This window comes from Cinclus cinclus, chromosome 21 (genome assembly GCF_963662255.1).
Source record: "Cinclus cinclus chromosome 21, bCinCin1.1, whole genome shotgun sequence".
Lineage (NCBI taxonomy): Eukaryota > Metazoa > Chordata > Aves > Passeriformes > Cinclidae > Cinclus > Cinclus cinclus.
In genome coordinates, this window is record NC_085066.1 from 5047765 (window position 1) to 5068606 (window position 20842).

Here is a 20842-nt window from a genome sequence, read left to right on the forward strand (position 1 = left end):
GATATACTATCACAGAAGTCTCCAGAGCTGAGCCATGAGAATTTGACACTGGGCTTTTGTACCTCATGGTGAAGACTTGCTTAAACTTGCACTGCACTGGTCTGGCACACTGAGGGGCAAGTGAAGGCTCTGTCAACACACTTAAGCTTTAATTTTTGGTCACACTTCTTCCTTCCTTCTTTGCCCTTTCACAGCCTCTCAAGAAAGATCAATCCTTTAAGCAGAAAGCTGAAAAGATGAAGTGCTTCAGCGCCTGTAGATCTGTGCAGAGCCGGCTGCGTTCCTCTGGTGACCCTCCTGTAGATGTTTGTGTCTGACCAGCCCCTCTGTCCCCGCACAGGTGAAGTTCACCAGCGCAGTGAAGCTGTCTGAAGGAGGGGGGCCAGGAGGAGGCCTGGACAACGGGCGGGATGAAGAGGAGAATTTCTTCAAGCGTCTTGGTAAATGGCGCACCTGCCGAAGACACCCATCCAAGCTTCATCACACAGAAGAAAAAGATGGTTAGAAATCAGGGTTCTCGTCTCCTTTTTTTCTTTCTTTTTATTATTTTTGAAATATATTTCTTTTCTGTATTTTTACCCCTTTCCCTTTTTTCCTGCTTTCTCCATGGTTTTTGTCTCCATTGTAGCCTTCTCCAATTTTTTAGTCTTTGTAACTCTTTTCTTTCCCTTCCTTCTTTCTTTTATTTTGATTTAGAAACAAAAGCTCTGGTAATTTCTTTTTTTTCTAAAAAAAATCAGACTGTCCAAATAAATTATACAATACAACATTTGGGCTTTTAAAATCAAATCAAATTTGGTAAATACACTTGAAAAAATAATGCTTGCTTCAAAGCACTTATTCAGTTCAAAATTAGGTGTGTAAATCTTCTGTTATCCAGTACAACAATTCCATCAGTTTTTTTGTTTAGTTTTGTTTTTTCAATTTGTAACTGTTTTGACAGTTTTAGCAAATATCAGCACAGAAATGGAAAACCCTACACAAACCTTGCTGTAATTATCTCTTTTCTTCTGTGTTTGCATGTCTAGTCTCTGCATACCATTCGTTAGGGATGCTGTCCCTTTTTCTTAGCACACAACATAATAATAAAAACACTCCTTTTCTTTTCCACAAAAGTGTATTTAATTGTTATGTATTTTCAAAGTCAGCAATGTCTGAAAAGTGCCTTTATGAATAATACAAGGTCATGGTATTATCTGTTTTAAAATATCATGCAGTCATTGACACGCTCATCTCGTCAGCTCAAAGCACATCCTTCTTGTCAGATGGCCAACTTTGTATCTTGAAGTTCTGTTACTTTTTTTTAAGACAACACAACTGGATTCCCAAAAACACACAAAAAGGAGTTAATTTTATTTTTTAGCATGATTTCTGTAATTTTACAGTATACTACATTTTCTGGCATTATGTTTGGTTTTCTTCTGACATTACACTTTGACATTGCGTTGTGTGTGTGTTTTGCCATCACCTGTCCCAGGCCTGCAAGCGCAATGCACATAAGGCATTTTTAAGGCAAATGATACTTGCAAAACATAATCATATCTTGTCCCTGTAAACTGGTATTATCTGCCACTGGTGAATGGTGGTGCTTTTCAGTTAGCTCCTAGATGGAAAGTGTTGTTGTCCCTGTAAACTGGTATTATCTGCCACTGGTGAATGGTGGTGCTTTTCAGTTAGCTCCTAGATGGAAAGTGTTGTTCTTTTGTGAGAATGCATCAGTTCAGCACTTTGTTGTAGTCTGGCAGCATTCCCCAGCAATGGAAGGAATTAGTTTCTTCATCCACTGCTTTGTGCTGAAGTGGGTATGAAATACTTCCACCATATTTCCTCCCAGCTCTCACTGGTTAAAAATGGTCAAGGGGCAGTGAGAACTTTCCAAACTGCCACAGCTGTTTCTGCAGTGCACCTGTGAGATGACCTTCGTGTTTTCTTGCAGAAAATTATTTCTTTTATCTTGCTAATACAAGAGTAATAGAGGTTCACAAGGCAAAGTGTGACACTTAAGGAAATTGTATCACTGTATCTAGAAGAATCTCTGATATGCAGTGAAAGCCACATGGCTTTAGCAAAAATAGTTGTGTCTTCCCTGTGTATGTCTGTGCTTGCATGTGCACAGTGATATCAGTGGGAGGATGTGGTGGTTTGTAAAGGTTTTCTGAAATTTTTCCTGAAACCAGGACAGAGGTGGGACAGTTTATAACCCAGCAGGACAGCAAGAGCACACTGAGCCTTCAAATTTACAGTGCTCCTCTGTCTTCCATACAGATTATCAATTTTTCTGCACTTAACAAAAGACAGAATAAAAGCCTTTTAATGGTGCATGGCCATACTGTTAAATCCCTCAAGATCTGATCCTAAAGCATTATATTTTAACCTCTCTCTGCCTTCTTATTTTTGTCATTCATGGGTTGTGCTATTACTTTGTTCATTTCTTTTCCATGTGGTGTTTCCTCATGTGTTTTTGGGTTTTTTTAACAGTAGACCAAATTTAAGAGGTAACGGATAAAGGAGAAATAAATTACATCAAAAATTATAAAACATAGGATAATTTGTGACATCATTTATGAACTGTAATCTTCATTGTGATTTATCATGTAGACCACTGGATAGTCTGTGTTATATATGTATGTAAACTTACATATGTGTGTGTATGTGTATGTGTGCATATATGTACATATATCTACACATACATATTTACACATTCATGTGTAAAAATATTTATTTTAACGATCTTTTTTTTTACCTATACTAAGAGCAAAGCACATAGACATGCATACAGTTAGTGCATTTACATAAGACCCATAAAGTTCCTTTGGGCACTTACTGAAGACACTGTGGGTGACCACAGAAGCTGTCAGGGTGTTCAGGACACAGAAGCTCAAGTTTGCTCTGAAGGATGAGCTCATGGTCACAGGAGCTGGTGTGTTCTCCTGTGTTAGGAAATAGTCTCTGCTCTTTGGGTCAGACCTTCTGGAGGCCTGAGCAGCATGAGTTAGGTGAGTGAGAGCTGCCCTGACCACAGCAAGGCTAACCCAGGATGAGCATAACAAGGGACAGCCACCAGCTGCCTCTGAAGAATGGTCTTGTAAATCTTCAACAAAATGCAAGGTGTGCCACTGAGCTCCTAGATGGACAAAAGCTCTGCTAGGTCTTTGTAGTGTGGGTTAGGGACATGCCTTAGGCAAGTTTCTGTTCTTTATCTCATACAGGTACAGACTCAACAGGGCCCTGAATAGGAAACATTTGTCTGTACCTCAGATGAGTTAGTGTTATGAAGTCATGGCAGAAAGGCTCAGATAAGATTTAAAAAGCTAGAAGGAAACAGAAGGACTTGGAAGGATGTTTGTGACTGCTCATATGTAAGTGTTCTACTTGTTCTTTCTACTTTGATCCATTTCAATGGAATATTTTCCCAACATAGGAACATTTTTTTTTGGTGGTAACTAGGTACAGCTTCACTGGAGAGAAGAAAAGACAAGGAATTAGTAAAGAAGCCTCTTGAAATTTGAAATACCTCTGTCTTCAAGGGAAAATTGAAGGTCTACATTGTCATTTTCCATTGTGACATTTTTTGTGGCACATAAATGCTTTCCAAGTTATTCTAGGGAGTGCACGCCCAAAAGAACTTAGAGTGTCAGCCATTCTTCTTTCCTGAAATAGTCAAAAAGTCCCGTAGAGCTGATGTTTTCACTCGTCTTTCAAATAATCTGTGTTTAAAACCAATTTTGAATTCTCCACTCTGTGTTCTCTTCTTCAGTGCTTTATCCTTCAGTGTTCTGTAAACTTTTGTACTTTCAGATGTAAACGGGAAGAGTATTATGGGCAAAGACAAAAAGGCCATAACCGACTATCCTTTTTTGACCAAACACTTTGGCCTTGAAGCAGCTTTCCTTATTTCTAATCTCTGTCTTTCTATCGTTCTCTCACCTCTGGGTACCAACTGCATTATGATCTTCTGCACTAGAAGTGCTAATTTGGATTAGTTGATTTATGATGTGAGCTCTATACATAGAGTTTAAAATTGTCCCCAAAGTGGGATGCCATTTTCATTTTTGACTGGAACTCTTTTCCATCCCAAAGTGTACAAGACCCCTCAAGGGACAAAGGCTGGAATGATGATATCTAGGAGTTGAGACCAGTCTCACTTTCCTCTTTACTTTTGTGGTAATTGCAGATGTATGCCTGAAGAAAGTATAGTGCTTGATTTCCACATAGACTACACATTCATTACTGATTGTTCTGTCCTAGTAGGTGATATATTACTAAATTGATCCATGAGGAATAAGGGTTATGCATGCTGCACTTTAAGGTAAACTTAAAGGCCAAAGAGAAGTAAGGTAGGAGGTTACTGAGGAAAAAAAGGACTGTAAGCAAGATGATCTGTGTTAAAGAGGTGGGGAGGAAAGACAACATCCTAGTTCACCTGTGTTGGAGTAGGTCCTGGGCTTCCACACTGAGTATGGTGGAACTGTTCTAGGCAGGTATGAGTATGACCAATACCAGAATCTAATTGTATATCTGTTTCATGGAAGTCATGAATATTGTAAAAATGAACCAGTTATCTTCAAGATAACACAAGGAGACAAAGGGATTTACAATAAGACTGTACTCATCAAGATTTTTGTTCCCCATTTTTTGCTGGTGAGAGACTGTGTTCCCTTCTCTCTACCCCTCCCTGCATCCCCTCTGTACTCTCTACCTCTTTAGGTTGCCATAGCTTTGATGATCACTTGACCTCCAAACAAGAAGGGGGGAAATCCAAGAATGTTGTGAACCTGGGAGCGATCCGCCAAGGCATGAAGCGCTTTCAGTTCCTGCTGAACTGCTGTGAACCAGGCACGATCCCTGATGCCTCTATTTTGGCAGCAGCTCTAGATCTTGTAAGTCATTTTTGGGCTGTTACCTGCTGAGAGCATGTGCATATCTGGTGGTCCACTGTCATTCACTAATGCTCCCCGTGCCCCACAGAGAGAATGCAAAGCCTCACAGCAATGCCTGGTGGTGGCATTTAGCTGGAGCTTTAGCATCTGTGAGTGGACAAGTCTGCAGACAAAATGGATCCTTTCTTGATTACATGGCTCCCCATAACTGCATTATTGCCAGTGCAAAGCTTGTATTGTTGTCTTCATACTTTGCTCACAGACACTCTGTTTCTGCTCCTAGTGTCAATCTGCAGAATAAGGATTGAAGACTGGATAACTGCTTGGAGAGGTGCAGGAATTCCACTCTGGAGTTCTGACAGAGTTATAAGTACATTAGGCAACACTGAACTATTAGTCACCAAAGCCAGTCAGTGGAAAAAAACTTATATGAGAGTGTGTGTGCTTTTAAATGTGGATATTGCTGATTTGCTGATGCAAGTCAAAGAAGTGACACAATTCATTCCCTTCTTCCTGATAGTGTGAATCTCCTTCCTTCTTATCCTTGCAGTTGTGCTTTTTAAACAATCCCTCCCATTTCTAAAGCTGTGGCCTTCAGCCTGTGATTCATGAGCTGGTGGGGCTCTGTGAAGTGTTTATGTGACAAGCAAGGAGTGTGACAAACACAACTATGAAAAAACAGCCAAATATTAGCAATTTCTCTGCATGCTGCTTTTCTACTTCCTTCTGTGAGTGTTTGGCTGTGTGTAAGCTGAGAAAAAGATTAAAAGCCACTGCTCTCAGAGCATCCACATGCTCTCATGCTCTCTATCCCTTTTCTTCCCACGCCCCACCACTCACCTATGTGACTGCTGTGTTATTTGTGCTCAAATTCAGTTTTTTTTGCTCACTGCTGGAGGTGTCAGGCTCACAGACTCTGCCTTCCTGCTAGTGCTGTGCCCTGACCTTTGCTGCACTGCTTTTTCCATGGCTGTAGGGATGTTATGCTCTGTGCACCACCTCCTTTGCATCTTCATCTTAACCTTGCATACTTGGTCTGCAGATTCAAGCACGTCTGCATTAGTGTTGGTCTGGAGTTGCTGTTGCTGTTGTCAGTTCCCATCTAGCTCTACTGTTTGGAGTGGTCCTCACCCATTTTTCCAGCAGACTCAGGTTTCATTCACTGGTACCCACACTTCCTGCCAGAGATTGTTGTTCCTCTGGATGGAAGAAGCTGTGGATGCAGTGGCTGATAGAATAGCCTACCTGGTGGCTCTTACCAGCCAGGGTTGCAGTGACTCAGAAGGTGGCCTGCAGCCTGCTGAGTGTCTGACACCCAGCTTCAGTCTTCAAGGCTTCCAGGCTGCCACCCTGTTGCAAATTCTAAACAGATTTAGTAAGGTGTAAGCTGCATGGGCAGGAAAGAGCTCATTCCTAGCAAGTTGGTCACCAGGATCCTTCTGAAGATGCACTACTCTATGTTCTAATAAATCAGATGATAAAATGGGGTTTGGCAATTATATCCCAATTGCCTGCAAATGTCTTAATTTATTTTTAAATTTCCCAAATGCCTAAGTACAGACCAGCTTACTCTGTACCCATGCATGAAATTAGCTGGAAACTGTTTGAAGATGTCTGACTTCCTGAGCTGACTTACAAACTAAAATGTAACTGTCTCTCTATTCCACTGAATGATGCAGATAATTTTGGTTTTAGAATTTCTAAAAAGTCTTCAGATGAAGATGAAGGAAGCCTTGCTCTAATTATAGCCTTGAAAGTCTCCAAGTACCTGTTCAGTTGGCATTTTGTCTACAGAGTATTGCAGATATATAGATGTTAGGCACTCACACGCAGTGTATATTTTGAAAGATGACAGCCTGTCATCTCACTGTATTGGTTAATGGCAATGGAAAATTCTCACATTATATGTCAGTAGAGTATACCCAAAAGGAAGCATTCTGGGTGTTTTAGCTTCTGTTTTCAGGCTTTTGAAGTAAGAGTTTGAATCATGTCTGATGCAAATGAAAAGCTTCTTAAGTCATTTAATCCAGCCTAGTTGCTAAGGCAACCTTTAAGAAATTAAAGACAAACAGTTCCAGTTTCAGTTCTTCCATAATTTTTCTAAGCATGCTTTTTCATGCAGGTTTGCAAAATTCTATTCTTACAAAAACGTTGAAATCTTTGATTAGCCTGGATATTTGTACCAGTTTGCCATGCTGATTTAAAGAAATCAGGACAGTGAAACAAATGATGCATCTTTATAGAGCTAATAATTTTTTGTGTATTAAAATGAGTGTCACCTTAGGTTTAGCATTTAACATATTTTCCTAGAAGCAGCATTCGTACTTGACTAAATTTTTAAAAGTACAATCAATATGTGGATGTTCAAACATTCAGTGATAATTGACACATTGCAGACAGCTTCATCTTTATGTCCCCAGCATAAATCCAGACTTTGGAATAGAAAAATTGATTTACTTAGGGATATTTCAGTCTATGCTTAATCCTGTGTTGAGGGTTCCAATAAACTGCTGTCTGGGATTGTGTTACTGTGTTACTAAAGTATCCCAATTATACTGTAAATGACCAGCTTTTCTTTGACCAATTTAGCAGTGTGTGACACCTGTCAGCATCCCATTTCTCCAATAACATGTGTGAGCTCATTTGTTGTAACATGCAAATCTTTTATCCTGGCTGAAATGCAATAGTTGTATTGTTTTCTGTCAGGATTAGGTTTGAGATGACCTGTTAAGTACCGGGGCAGTGGAAGCAAAATCTAAACTGCAAGAATACTTGTCAATATGCTGACTCCATGTCACCCTGTGTCACAGGCAGACTCTCTTGTTCCCATATCCTTGTTTCCATAGCAGAAATATTTCTCTGTAGAAGTGCTTATGATTGGGAAGGAAGTCAGAGATTGCTACAAACAGTCCCCAGAGTAAAACACTGAACAAAAACAAAGAACTGTGTCATGGATTGTACTTGACCGTTTTGTAGCTATAATCAGAGAGATCTGAATTAATTGAAACAGGCAATTCTCCAAGACACTAGTTAATAATTTACTCGCAACCTGTTTTCATATACTTGCTAAGACAACTTTCATATCAGACTTACTTTTGCTTAGACAAGGCAGAGCTACCCAGTAGCAGAGCTACCTTTTGAGAGTACTCAAATTTTCTATGGCATCTGTTAAAAGTACATTGTTGGTATTAAGTGCCTCTCTCTTCTGTCATGAAGAGACCAGAGCCAAAAATGAATTCTTGCTCAAAGTGCCATGTGAACTTTAAGAAGGGAGTCAAGGAGAATTATCAGTGATTGATCAGTGTCATAAAAGTCATTGTTCTTGAAAACAAAACTGGATGTAAGTGCTCTGTAGTCATAAAACTGCAGAATCAGGTTTACATGAACAGTTATGTGAAGCTGTGAAATTCCAAATCCAATCTGTATTTGGTTCCTTCCACCTGGGTCCTTTGCTCTTTAAAACAAATCAGATTATCCGTTGAAAAAATTTGATGGAATGACTTGAATCATTAACAAACTGGTGAATTCATGTCAATTTATACAGTGCAAGAACAATTTTCAAGGTCCAAAACCATATAGCAGGTCTAATAAAATTGGGCTTGTGAACAGCTGCATAGGCATGGACAGACTTGTGAGAGTATTGCTGCTGTGTCAGGTTTTGACAGTGACCACAGTAACTTGTGTTCTTTTCAGCTGCACATCACCTGCCTGATTAATTTCTCTCCATTTGTGATGTGTTTCTCTGTTGTGTGAATCCATCTCTGTTCATTCTGTCACATCTTCATCTTTCTCTTGCTGCTGCTGCTTCAGGTTTCTCAGAGCCTCAGGTAAGCAATCACAGGAGCTTGTGCCCTATGATGTTCAAAAAGTCCTTCATGCAGGAGGTCTTTTCACTGATTTTTAAATAGTACAGTGATTTTAATTAATCCTGCTTCTCCCCTTTGCCCCCCATCCTACATGTCCTCATTTAAGTGTGAGGATAATGTCTGATAATGTTTACAACGTGTTTCTTTACAGGATTCCAGAATACTAAGAAATTTTGACTTTATTGCTAGTGAACTAAACCAATAGTAGACTAAGGCTAGGGTTTATCTCTTCACCTATATCTCCATGGTTAAGGTTTTACTTTGTGAGAATAGAACAGTAAAATCCTCAGCTATCCTGTGTTCCATTTTGCATGCGATCAACGAGTAGTTTGTTATGTTTTTCCAGGTGCTAGATATTTCTTTTGTTTCTGGTTAGTGAGTGTCTGCATTCAGATTTCTGCCTTCTTCATCAGAACATCATGGCAACTTAAATCTTCCTATTCAAGAGAATTGGTGGTTCCCCCCCCCCCCCCCCCCCCCCATTCATAAAAATATGAGCAAAAGCTGCAAGTGGATGTTGAGTCAATAATTTTTTAAATCAAATTTCAGGAGCATTGGTCCAAACTTTCTTGTTTTCAGTTTTTGATTAAAGCACTCTTGGAACCTTATTTAATAATCTTCAACAGACCATCTTGCAGGGTCTCAGGGCCTGTCTAGTATTTATAAACCACATTTGACAAGCCCTTCTTTGTAAGAAGATGATGGTCTGTATAAATTATTTCATTAAAGCTGTTAGCATCTAAAAGTGTGTAACACGTTTGAGCTCTGTGAAATCCCTGTGAGTGAACCTTTTAAAACCAGCTGGTAAACTTTAGGCATTGTTGTATTCTTAGTTTTGCTAACTGCTGGTCGCAGGAGTTTTGGTTATGAAAATTGCAGGAAGAAAGGGGGAAATTAAATGGAAATCAGGAGAACCATTTGCTTTATAGTCACGTTCCATGTCTGTAAGGATGTTATTTTGGCAGTTTAGACTGCTGGAAAAAAAGCTACTCCTGAGTCTAAGCTACACTTTAGGAAACAAAATTACTGCATCCATTTTTTAAACATTTCTGAGAGTTTCAGAAGCGTTCTTTATTGGTTTAGCATGTGTCCTTCTGGGTGATTTAATACAAACTAAGATACACTCAATATAATTTCTCCCATTAAAGTGATTTTTCTGAGCCAGGCACAGGAGGATTTTCCTCTGGAAGCTAGTCAGTCCTTTCCAAACTCAGCTGCCTGTTGTTATTTCAGTACTGAATTGCCTGACACTTGCTAAAGCCATTGAAATTCAGCCAATTTGGTGAAATTTTGTTGACTTACACCAGAATCATATATTTCTGTCTCCACAGATATTAATTATAACAGCAAAATATTGATTTTCCTAGTTTTTAGCAGGCCTCCATTTATGCTTTCATCCCCAGGATTCAACAGCAGAACCTTAAGTGACAAATTTGAGGATTTGTGTGGCCACAGGTGTCATTTGCTCCTGCAATATTTGCAACCTTAGTAGCAAAGGTGAAACTAAAACTTGACTTGTTTGCACAGTGACAGTGCCAAATGCACATTTCTGCTTTTTCAGTTAGAGGGTTTCTGGAGGAGAACTGTACAGAGGGGTATAATGTTGTTATTAAGTTTATATTGAGCTATATAAATTATGTTGAGTTTGAGTTTCTTTCTAGTGTTTGGACTGAGCAAGACTGTTCAGTGTTTATGAGCTTGCTTTTAGTAGCTCAAGAGGTGAGCTTGTGCAGAGAGACTCTGGTGTCAGCTTTTCTATTTTTTTTTTTTTTTTATGGAGACTGCTCATACTGTAAGACTCCTTGGCAAGCCTGCAAAGCAATTTTTAAAACACAGAACGCTCTGATGTTTGGGGAGTTTTTTCCAACGTGTTTTTGCTTTTAAGGTGACTTTTTCTTCCTGCAAACCTTTCAGGAAGCTCCTGTGGTGGCACGAGCAGCCCTGTTCCTCGAGTGTGCACGCTTTGTTCACCGCTGCAATCGTGGCAACTGGCCCGAGTGGATGAAGGGCCACCATGTGAACATCACTAAGAAAGGCCTGTCCCGTGGCCGTTCCCCCATTGTGGGCAACAAAAGGAACCAGAAGCTGCAGTGGAATGCAGCTAAGCTCTTCTACCAATGGGGAGATGTAAGTGTTTGTTTCTCTTCTAGCTGTGTTAAAATAAAAAAAAAAAAAAAATACGGTGAGATATAAAGGTAATTGGATCCTATACAGAATTTCTGTCCTTGTAAGGTGGGGACTCAGAAGCCTTCCTTGCAGCTTGCACTTCACAGCCTGCCAGGATCATCCCTTCTCCTAAGGGAAGTCACTTTGCTAGGACTTGTTCTCTCCAAGGATCTGTTTGGCCCATTCTCCTTTTTCCAGCACTTGTCATATGTGAATGGCCCAGGAGGAGGGAAAATGTGGGGTGTGATGCTATTTTCTATTTTTCTTGCTTCCAAATGTATTTAGCCTAGGTCTTCTTGAGCTAGGTGTAGTGCTGAATATTTAGTATTGGTTTTCTCTTTGCTGTACTTAATTTGGTTTCTCTTTGCACCCATACAGACTGTTAGTGCTTATAATTCTTTGGCAAGGAATTCTACAGAGCTACTACGAGTCATCTAAAGAACTGTCTCTTTTTGTTTGGCACTTGAATCCTTCAAGTTTTATTTGACTGTGATCTCTTACCATACAGGACCAAGGCAACTGCCTTGTCACTGCCCCACCTGGTTTCAACAGATGGTGATAGAACACATACTTTTTGGTCACATCCTGTATTGCAAGCCAAGACAAAGAGCTCTCAAGTGTCTTAGCAGGAAAGCTTGCTAACACATCCTTACCTGTAGTTTGGTGACACCACCATGAGGGCTCTTGACATGATGACAAACATGAGTGATGCTGGCAAACAGTCACGGTGAACAATCAATGCCTTTCTGGAGAATGTAAGATGGAAATCTGACTGACTCTGCTCTTTCCACAGATCCTCTGCACATCATTACTCTTGCAGCTCCCCAGCTCTTACAAGCATACTCTCAGCTCATTTTTGGAAATTGCATCAGGGAGTTTCTCCTTTAAAGATGGAAGCAGGCTTTCCCATGGGCATTGAACTGTCTTGTGGAGGAAATAAGGACTATTTGTGGGTTCCTAATTCTCAGCATAGTTTCTTAAGCAAGACCTACATTCTCAATGGAAAGACTTAGCAAAAGTCTGGAATAAATAACTCAAAAGAACAAAGACGAGTGGAAGAAATTAATACTTCATAATGACTTAATCTCCTTCTGCCTGTTATGTGCCAGTTTGAAGGGCTTTATTGTTTAACTAAATTTACTAAAATTTTCATCCTGAAATTTGACCCTCTGCAAATTTTTGTTGAAAAATAGGGGGGGAATATATTATAGTTTTGATAGCAGTTTCCTGCCATCCCTTTCTCCTCTTCAGACAATAAAAATAAAGTCAGGGCTTTCTGGTTGCGCTGAAATTCTCACCTCCAGTGCTTCTCTTTCTCCATCTGCAGGCAATTGGTATCCGTCTCAACGAGCTGTGCCATGCTGAGAGTGAGAGTCCTGCCAACCTGCTTGGCCTCATTTATGACGAGGAGACCAAGAGGCGCCTGAGAAAGGAGGATGAGGAAGAAGACTTTTTAGATGACAGTAAGGAGACTCCCTTTACTACAAGAACCCCCGCTTGTAAGAACCTCTGCTTTAGGAGCACTTAATATTTTTTTCTCTTTTCATTTTCTTGCCACCCAGCTGTATTTCCCAGTCCCTTGCTTTCACCCCAGCTTCCTCCCCTGTTCTTTTTGTGCCTGGATGTAAAACATGACAGATGTGTAGCAGTGCTGAAAGACTTGGATGGAAAAGGGAAGGGGAAACCCGGCAGTGAGCTGCAATTCCTGTACACAGAAACTGCAGTTGTAAGCAGGGTCATAATTTATTTCTTGAGCCTTGCTGTCACCTGAGTGTCAAAAGCGGTTCAGGCTCCAATCCTCACAGTTATTTCTGCCAAAATATTTGTGTAAGATCAGCCACTTTTCCCTTTCTGAACACTGAAGGGTCAACTCACCTGATGTGAATTAGCACTACTCTGGTAAAGGCTTTTAAATCTTGACTTCAGTGTAGAAGTCAAGATTTTCAGGCAGAAATAATGAGAAAGCATCATTAAAAATCTGTGTAACGACAAGATGATGTAACCACCCACATTCGTGCCTGTGTGTACCTAAGGATGGGAGAGCTGTGACAGATCACTGATTCTGAAAGTCTGTATAAGCATGCAAGTTGTAGCAAACCCTGTGAACCAAAATAAATCATCAAAACATACCCTGTTGTAGCAGTAGGTGAAGGTGGTAACAAACATTGCGTACTCTTCAGATACCATTTCTGTATGCATGCGTGCTGCAGTTTACTGGTGCTTGTCTGTGTGTAGTGTTGCTGGATGTAGTGTGCTGGCACTGTTTATCTCCTGCTTTCTCTTCCTGTGGTTCTGGATTTGTCCTTATCACTGCAGGAAGGCCCACTTTGGAGTAGAGAGAAGCTGAAGGGAAGAGTGACATGGCATTTATAAGAAATGAGCTCAAGAGAAGTTCTTGGCCCTAAGCTAGACATTCCCATGTGCCACTGTGTGGTGTGCCAGTGCTGGCAGCCACAGGAATGTGGGTGGCTGTTCTGGATATATTATCCATATTATCTGTATATAAGGGATAGATATGTCCCCTTTAGGGGATATAGCTAAAGCAGTAGGAGGTTGGACACCAAAGATTCCTTCTCCTGCACCACAAAATGAACAACTGCATTCCAGTGATGAAATGGCAGGACAGGCTTTTTTTTCCCTGCTCAGCCACTCATATCAGGCACTCAAGGGGATAAAGAGCTGTTTAAAAGGGTACCCTGAGACAAGCAAACAAAGATCAGTTTCTGGTCTAGAAGACCATTTAAAAGCTCAAGTGCTCTCCTGAGGATAGCTGATCAGTAGTCCTGCTGTAGGCAGGGAGTTTTCAAAAGCTACTTTATATGCTATGGGAAGTAGTCTGAAGAGCATTTAATATGCATCTGGATTTTCCATTACACTGTATGTCTCATTTGCTTCTGATAGTTCAGATTATTTGAATCTTTACCAAGCCCACAATTTGTTACTGGTGATGTGTACAGGGGATCTGGCAAGCATCACAGGTGTGGTTTTATCTGACCCCTGCAGAGTCTTCTCACTTGTTTGGTTCAGTCTGTTTCTTTGCAAAAGCAATTAGATCACATGAGAAAAGCAAGTAAAAACACTGATCTCTCTGAAGTGTATGTAAATGGTAATATCAGGAATAACTTTAAAAATGGGTGTGGCTAGGGGTTAGTTGTTGTCACAATTAACTTTTAAATTTACTTTTTTGGCTGTTTGTTATCCTAAAAATTTCTTCTCAAATTAATCAAGCACTGAAGAATCCTTCATACTTTCAAGCTTTGAATTGTATCACATGGGTTACAAAACGTATGGCTTTAAATATGATTATTTCAATACAAAACTTGAAGTACCAAGTGATACAAAACTTGAAGTATTTTGATAATCTCTCTTCCATTTCCCTCTTAGTTTTAGGCTAAGAATTTGAATGAAATTTTTGATTAAGTAGTTTTATTTTTTTGCCTTGATCATCTCTATATAGCCCATGGATTGCTTGCACAATTATAGAAGCCTGACTTCAAAGGAGGCTATCTTTTCCAGTTATCAGGGTAGTAATAAATAATGATAGGAAAAGTATCTCTTTAACACCTAGTCATAACTCCGTTATTTTGAGATAATTTTCTATATTTAAAAGTGGTTCTTTTCCACAACTGCAAATGATTTGAATGCAAAACTGAATAGGAAAAGAAGGGTATATATTTCTTAACCTGTAATAGCCTTAAATGACATTTATGCAAAATGTCCTATGTTTGTTAGTTTAGTAGGTACTTCAGCATAATATACTATAATATATACTATAGTCAACTATCATGTTACTTCAATGTAATGCAGTCTAATAAAATAAAAAATATAACAAATATAACATAATGAATAGAATAGAATAGAATAGAATAGAATAGAATAGAATAGAATAGAATAGAATAGAATATCAATGTAATAGAATATCAATGTAATAGAATATCAATGTAATAGAATATCAATGTAATATAAATGTTAGTATTATTTCATGTGCTGGTAAATACATGGTTTGTTCTTTGATTGATTCTGTTTCTTTTAGTGTAGGAAAAGTAGCACAGAGGTGTGGGGTTTCTTGTTCTTCAGTGCAGCTTGCATCGTGCACCATATGTGACAATGTCCATCACCTCTTGGCTCCAGATCTTGCATTAACTCCTTGTTTATGATAGAAATATTCTTTCCTAGGCACTGTGAATCCTACCAAGTGTTGTTGTCCTTTTGCACTAAAAATGGCAGCCTGTCAGCTTCTCTTGGAGATAACCACATTCCTTCGAGAGACCTTTCCCTACATGCCCAGACCACGGACTGAGCCTCTTGTGGTAAGTGGAACACACACATGGGAGAGGGCTTTGCCCACAGAATCATAAATTCCAGGCTCTGGTGAGAAGTAGGGCAGAGTAAAAACTGCAGTAGATCTCTGCAGGGAGAAAGGAGCCATTGTGTGGTGAACAGAAGATGGCCTGGGTACATGAAAGGGGCTGATTAGGAAGGTAAGACCATGGGAGCACACTGGAAGTTAAAGGAAGTTTCCAAAGAGAGAAGAGGGATTGAGAAACCGAGGGTGGGGGACCTGGGAAGTGTGGGAGGTAGAGTATGGGAAGTCACAAGCTCAAATGCTCACTATCAGGGCCAGTGGTCAGTTAGGGGAAGGGAACACAATGGTTTGCAGAGGATCTCCCAGAGCTTTAAAGCTGCAGATTGGTTTGGGTTAGACCCAGAGAATCGCAGGGAGAATGGGAACAAAGGAAAGAGATGGGCACAAAGAAGCAAAGAAAGGAAAAAAACAAACTCCATGAGACTCAGAGAGGCATAGGCAAATCCTGGCACAAACAGTAAGCTAAACAACTGGTTAGGTGACAACTGATGCTGTGAATAGCAGAACACATGAAAACTGATTTTCAGTGATTCATTCTTGTGTGGATTTTCTTATGCCTAATACTGTGATTTAACATCACCTTTACCTGTTGTTTCAAAATATAGACATGCACACAGTCATCTGTTGACAAGTTGAGTTGACAGTGACCCTCAGCTTCAGAAGTGGGTAGCATGAAATGAGATGAGAATTAAATGGTTGACATGGTTTCAGCTTTTAAGCCAAATTTCTTTAAGAAAACAGGATAAAAATTATAAAGAAAAGTTTAGAAGTTAAATTTGAAGGATTTAGCCTTACTATCCTGGTTTTTGTTAATGACATATCAAATATTAGTCATGGCAATAATATTTGACAGGCTGATTTATCTGGATATCATGGTAGTTAGGTTCTGAAAATTACTCCAAAGGCTGTAGATGACCTCTGATGAAGTGGCTCAGCCCCAGGGTATGCAAGAAGGACAATTTTAAAAAGCAATCAATTCAGCATAATCCTCCTTAAACACACTGATGATATTACAACATAATGAATGACTGCATCCACAAGCAGGATGATACCATGGTTTAGAATTCATTTCATTAATTGGCTTGGAACTAAGAATGTGTTGGATAATGAAGGTAAACAGAAATTAGTGCTTTTATGTAAGCTAGAAGTGGTGAATCACTTTCTAGACTTGTATAGGGGAGACAAGGAGGAGGAATTATTCTGTGAGCTATAGGTGAAAGAAACCTTAAGGGCACATTATGCAGGAATCTCTAAGATAAAATGGCCATAGAGTGCTGCCTCTAACCTTGTATAGAGGGGAAAATGAGGCAACAATAATCCAGATGAAAATACTAAATCTGTATTTTTGGAGTGATGCTTCCTTTCCCAGAAGATCAGGTACATAATGTTATGATCCATATAGCTGGAATTTCAGTAGAGCAAGTCTCACTTCCATTGGTGTTTGTAGGGATACCTGGTCCATAGGTAGGACCACAGCCTTGGGAGCCTTGAAGAACTGAAATATTTGCAACTGAACTAGTTTTGGTGAACTAGTTTTACTACCAAGAAAGCATGCAGACTTGCCAAGGCTGTGGGCTGAGGTTGATGATCCTGACTGAAGTTTCACCCAAAGCCTTTCACTGACCATGGAGCAGACACAAGCTCATTTTGCTCACTGGAGCTGGAGAAATTCCAAACCCACCTGCATGTATTCTTGTGTCTGAGTGACCCTGACTTGGCAGGGGGGTTGGAGTAGATGATCTCCAGAGGTCTCTTCCAATCCCAATAATTCTGTGATTCTCTGATTTGTGTTTCCCCTCCTGAGCCTGCAGCCAGTGTTAATGCACTGGGGGATGTTAACCAGCAATGTGTGCTAGCACCTAGTAACTCTTCCATCCTGGCAGGTGGCTCAGCCTGCTGCAAGGCCAGAGAGCAGCTGGCTTATGTGTGATTAAAATAAACCCCATCTGAATTAGCTCTTCCTGAAGCTTCTCTAGCTGCAGTAGGAGCTCATACTGCTGGCACATCTGTGTGGTCTACATTCTGCTACAGGACCTGGAGAGCTACAGGATGCGTCTGGATCCTGAGATGGACCGACACAGGTATGAGAGAAAGATCAGCTTTGCCGGGGTGCTGGATGAAAATGAAGATTCAAAGGATTCCTTACACAGCAGCAGCCACACCCTCAAATCTGAGGCTGGCTTGGAGGAGAAAAAAGGTTTGTCGGAAAAATAAGGCTTTTGTATTCTCAGGGCTTGTGAAGTGGCGCTTGATTTTGTGTTTTCATTTGCATAGACTGTGTTAAAAAGCAGGCAGCCATGATGTCACGTGGCTTTAAATCATTTCCAAGACGCTTTTGGCCTTCAGGTTTCAATATAATGAATGTGAGAAGCAAAGATGTTAAATTTTATAAAACAGCGCTATGACTGAAATCGATCAAAAGCTCTGCACAATTGCTAAAAAGGAGTAAGCCTTGTTTGAAACTCTCTCTTAGTGGGATGCTGAGAGAAGCATCACTATTTGATTCACTGTAAAAATAAAGATCAAAAGTGGTGTTCGTTTTTTCCTGATTGCAGTTTTTCATTTTGGGGAAATCACAGATAGAAGGGAAGATTGCTATTTTCCTGTGGAAAATCTGTACTGGTTTGCAAGTCATGGCATCAAAACAAATTAGCGTGATTGGTCTCTTGAATTCTTTGCTACCACATGAAAAATACACTGTGTGGCTTTTGATGGCTAGCAGATTGGTGTTACCAACATAATTTATACTGTACAAGCAAACTTCAAGCTCACTGTATTTGCTGAGAATAGCAGATCGTTTCCATTTTTGAGCCATCTCATGCAAGACTCACATTCTATCTGATGGTACAAGTGTTGCAATACAATATAGTCATTGTGTGTATTTGCAATTAGAGACTAAACTCCCAGATACCTCTAGATGACCCTCTTACAAGTTTCCTAGAGCTATTTACATTCTGTCTCATAGTAGTAATTTACAGGTGCAGGAATTTGAATGATAGTTTTGATGATTGCTTGAAAAGGATAAATGTTTAATGACTATTTCACAACAGTGAGGTCTGTGGCTGGTTTTTCTCTCAGAACTGTAATGTCTGTTAATGATTCAGAGGAGTTTTATTGTCTTCTATGGGCTTTGGATAAAGTCTGTGTTGTCTTCAGCTGTGACCTTGCCACAGTTACTGGAGAAAAGATTAGAAATGCTTCCACAATTTATGTGATATAAAACTTTCTCCAGAACTGTGTATCTGGTGGGCCAGCTACTTCCATGCAGGCAGATGGGTACCCACCCACCTAAGAAAGGTGAGCTGGATAAATTGATGTTCCACCCTTGGTATATTGGCAGCCCAGAAAAACACACAGAGTTATGGTCTGCCTAATAGTCTAAGAGGTGTGGGATAAGATGTCTCTACCTGTTTAGATGAGAAAGAGTTTGGGTTGGGGTTGGGAGATTTTTTGAGCATAGTTACAACAATTGCTTGAAACCATTTCTAAGCTTTTCAGGGAACAGTCCTGGGGACGTTACCTTAGTGGGAGAATACCTTCAAAGCAGGCAATCCTGCTGGAAAATACTGGTGGAAAGTCTCTAACTCTCCTCTTTTGCTTAGAGACAATGTTGACTTAGCTTTTCCTTTGCAGGTTACTGTGCTAAAGGTGTATTGTATTTTGCCAAGATAGTATTGACTTTCTGCAACCCTTTCTCCATTAAACTACATTTTCCTGCAGTTTTATTGGAGTTTTCTTTCCATTATCCCTTTTCCCTAAGCTGTTATATAGTTTTCCTTCACTAAAGCTGCCTCTTTACTGCATTTTAGGCATGGGGGAAGTGACTATGATAGGATGGTTGAATCCTAATATACCTGAGCAAAAATGTAATTCCAGTATTTTAGAAGCTTAATAAATGCAAGATCATGTTACATTTTTAAATTACAATAATTATGTTCTTTTTTGGCCACAGCACATTCTTCTGGGAATCCACCTGGGCCAAACACTACAGATGCAGAGGCATCTTTCATAATCTACTCTTTTCTAGATGAGAAAATGTCGTTGTGTGAATGTAACTAAATTTTGCTTGCCTGCAGTGAGAGGATTCTTTATCTCAAACTTTTTGATGAGTCCTAATGTGTTTCCCTTCATTTCTCTGGAGTGTTAAAAACTTTGCTCTCATTGCTCCCCCCCAGGCATGGCTTAGCAGCTATCCAAAAGCCACGGGTTTACTGTGTAGAATCTGCTCCAGGTAGGTCTGAAATACAGGCACTACAGCTAGGTAGATGCAGGCTGTCAGATGATCACATGTACTCTTCGGGTGCCAAAATGGGATTCTGCAGACTTCATGAAATGCAGTTGCAAGTGCTGAAGCAGTCTGGGATTCGTGGAGGTGATCTGAACATTATTCAAGCAGTATCAATTGCTAAGGAACTTAGCATGGTCACTTGGAGGGAGATTCTTTGGTCAGACAACAGTGGTGTGCCAACTGATTTGTGAGAACTGAGGGGTAGCTCTCAAAACATATCCAGTTGTCTTTGACTAGGATGCTAGCCTCTGGAAATGGGAGTTCCATTCTGGAGGAACTGGGGGCAATCTCAGGAGTAAAGGTGTGTTTGCTTTATCCTGAAGTCAAAATAGAATTCTATTTAAATATTTTGCTTATCCATGGCATCCAAAAAGCTCTGTGCTGTTCATTCCCTACCACACCAAAAGGTAATTGATCACATGGGGCCTTGCCTGGTTAGATCTGCAGTAAAATGACTGAGTGTTGCAACATTTGGACTGACATACTGCCATGTACTGCCTTTGAACTAAGAGGAGAATGAAAGTGCAAACAATCGGTGCTTTAAACATTGAACCATTCCATGTCTGTGCTCATCAAAAATGCCGAGTGTCAATGGATGTTGTTAATGCCTGAAAGCTGCTGATTTGTCTGAAGGAGATCTACGTGCTTCTGTTTCCTCTAAAGCATTCTAATGATGAAGAGTAACATGCAGAGACACGGATTTATGCAAATCTCACTTCAAAGAAGCCTTGCGTGCTAGCCTCGTGAAGCAGACTCCCCTCTTGCAGTCACACATGCTGTATAAATAAATAATTGATCCTACTGCAGAGCTCAGTGAGGTTTACAGAACCCAGGCCCATGGGAAAATAGGTTTGTCCAAGGTGGCTTTTTCATGCTTGGGATTCAGCCAGCTATGCATAGCAAGAGGAGATGTTGCACTAATCTGAACTCTGAGGACTGGCCAAGAGAACTGCAATTTACATCCATTGGGCAGATCCTGCTTCCTGGCAGGAATTGATTCAAATTGGTGTGAATTGTAGGATTTTCTTGTCCATGTTTTGGGTTTCTGTTAGCACAGATAACTCTATTTGCTGGTGGTTGAACAAGGGCTAATTCCAAATACAGGCAAGGCCTGAGGTGATGTACCAGATCTCCAGGATACAAGGTGTTGAACACACTTTTGTGAAGCATCTTTACTCTCTGATTGATCGAGCTGCATTGGCGTTGGCTTTGGAGGGAGTCTCTGATCCCACATTCCTTGTCAGAAGACCTGGCAGCAAAGGGTCGGGAGGGCGGG

At 40.2% G+C, this 20842-nt stretch overlaps 1 protein-coding gene across 3 annotated transcripts in view; it reads left to right on the forward strand.

Moving 5' to 3' along the window:
• Positions 1-20842, forward strand: part of UNC80 (unc-80 homolog, NALCN channel complex subunit) — a 119890-nt gene that overhangs the window by 39083 nt on the left and 59965 nt on the right. For all 3 annotated transcript variants that reach the window (XM_062506764.1, XM_062506763.1, XM_062506765.1), the window contains exons 21-26: positions 341-440; positions 4708-4880; positions 10661-10873; positions 12240-12375; positions 15089-15222; positions 17310-17475. In XM_062506764.1, coding sequence (XP_062362748.1) covers positions 341-440; positions 4708-4880; positions 10661-10873; positions 12240-12375; positions 15089-15222; positions 17310-17475 — 922 coding nt within the window. The remainder of the gene's footprint in view (positions 1-340; positions 441-4707; positions 4881-10660; positions 10874-12239; positions 12376-15088; positions 15223-17309; positions 17476-20842) is intronic.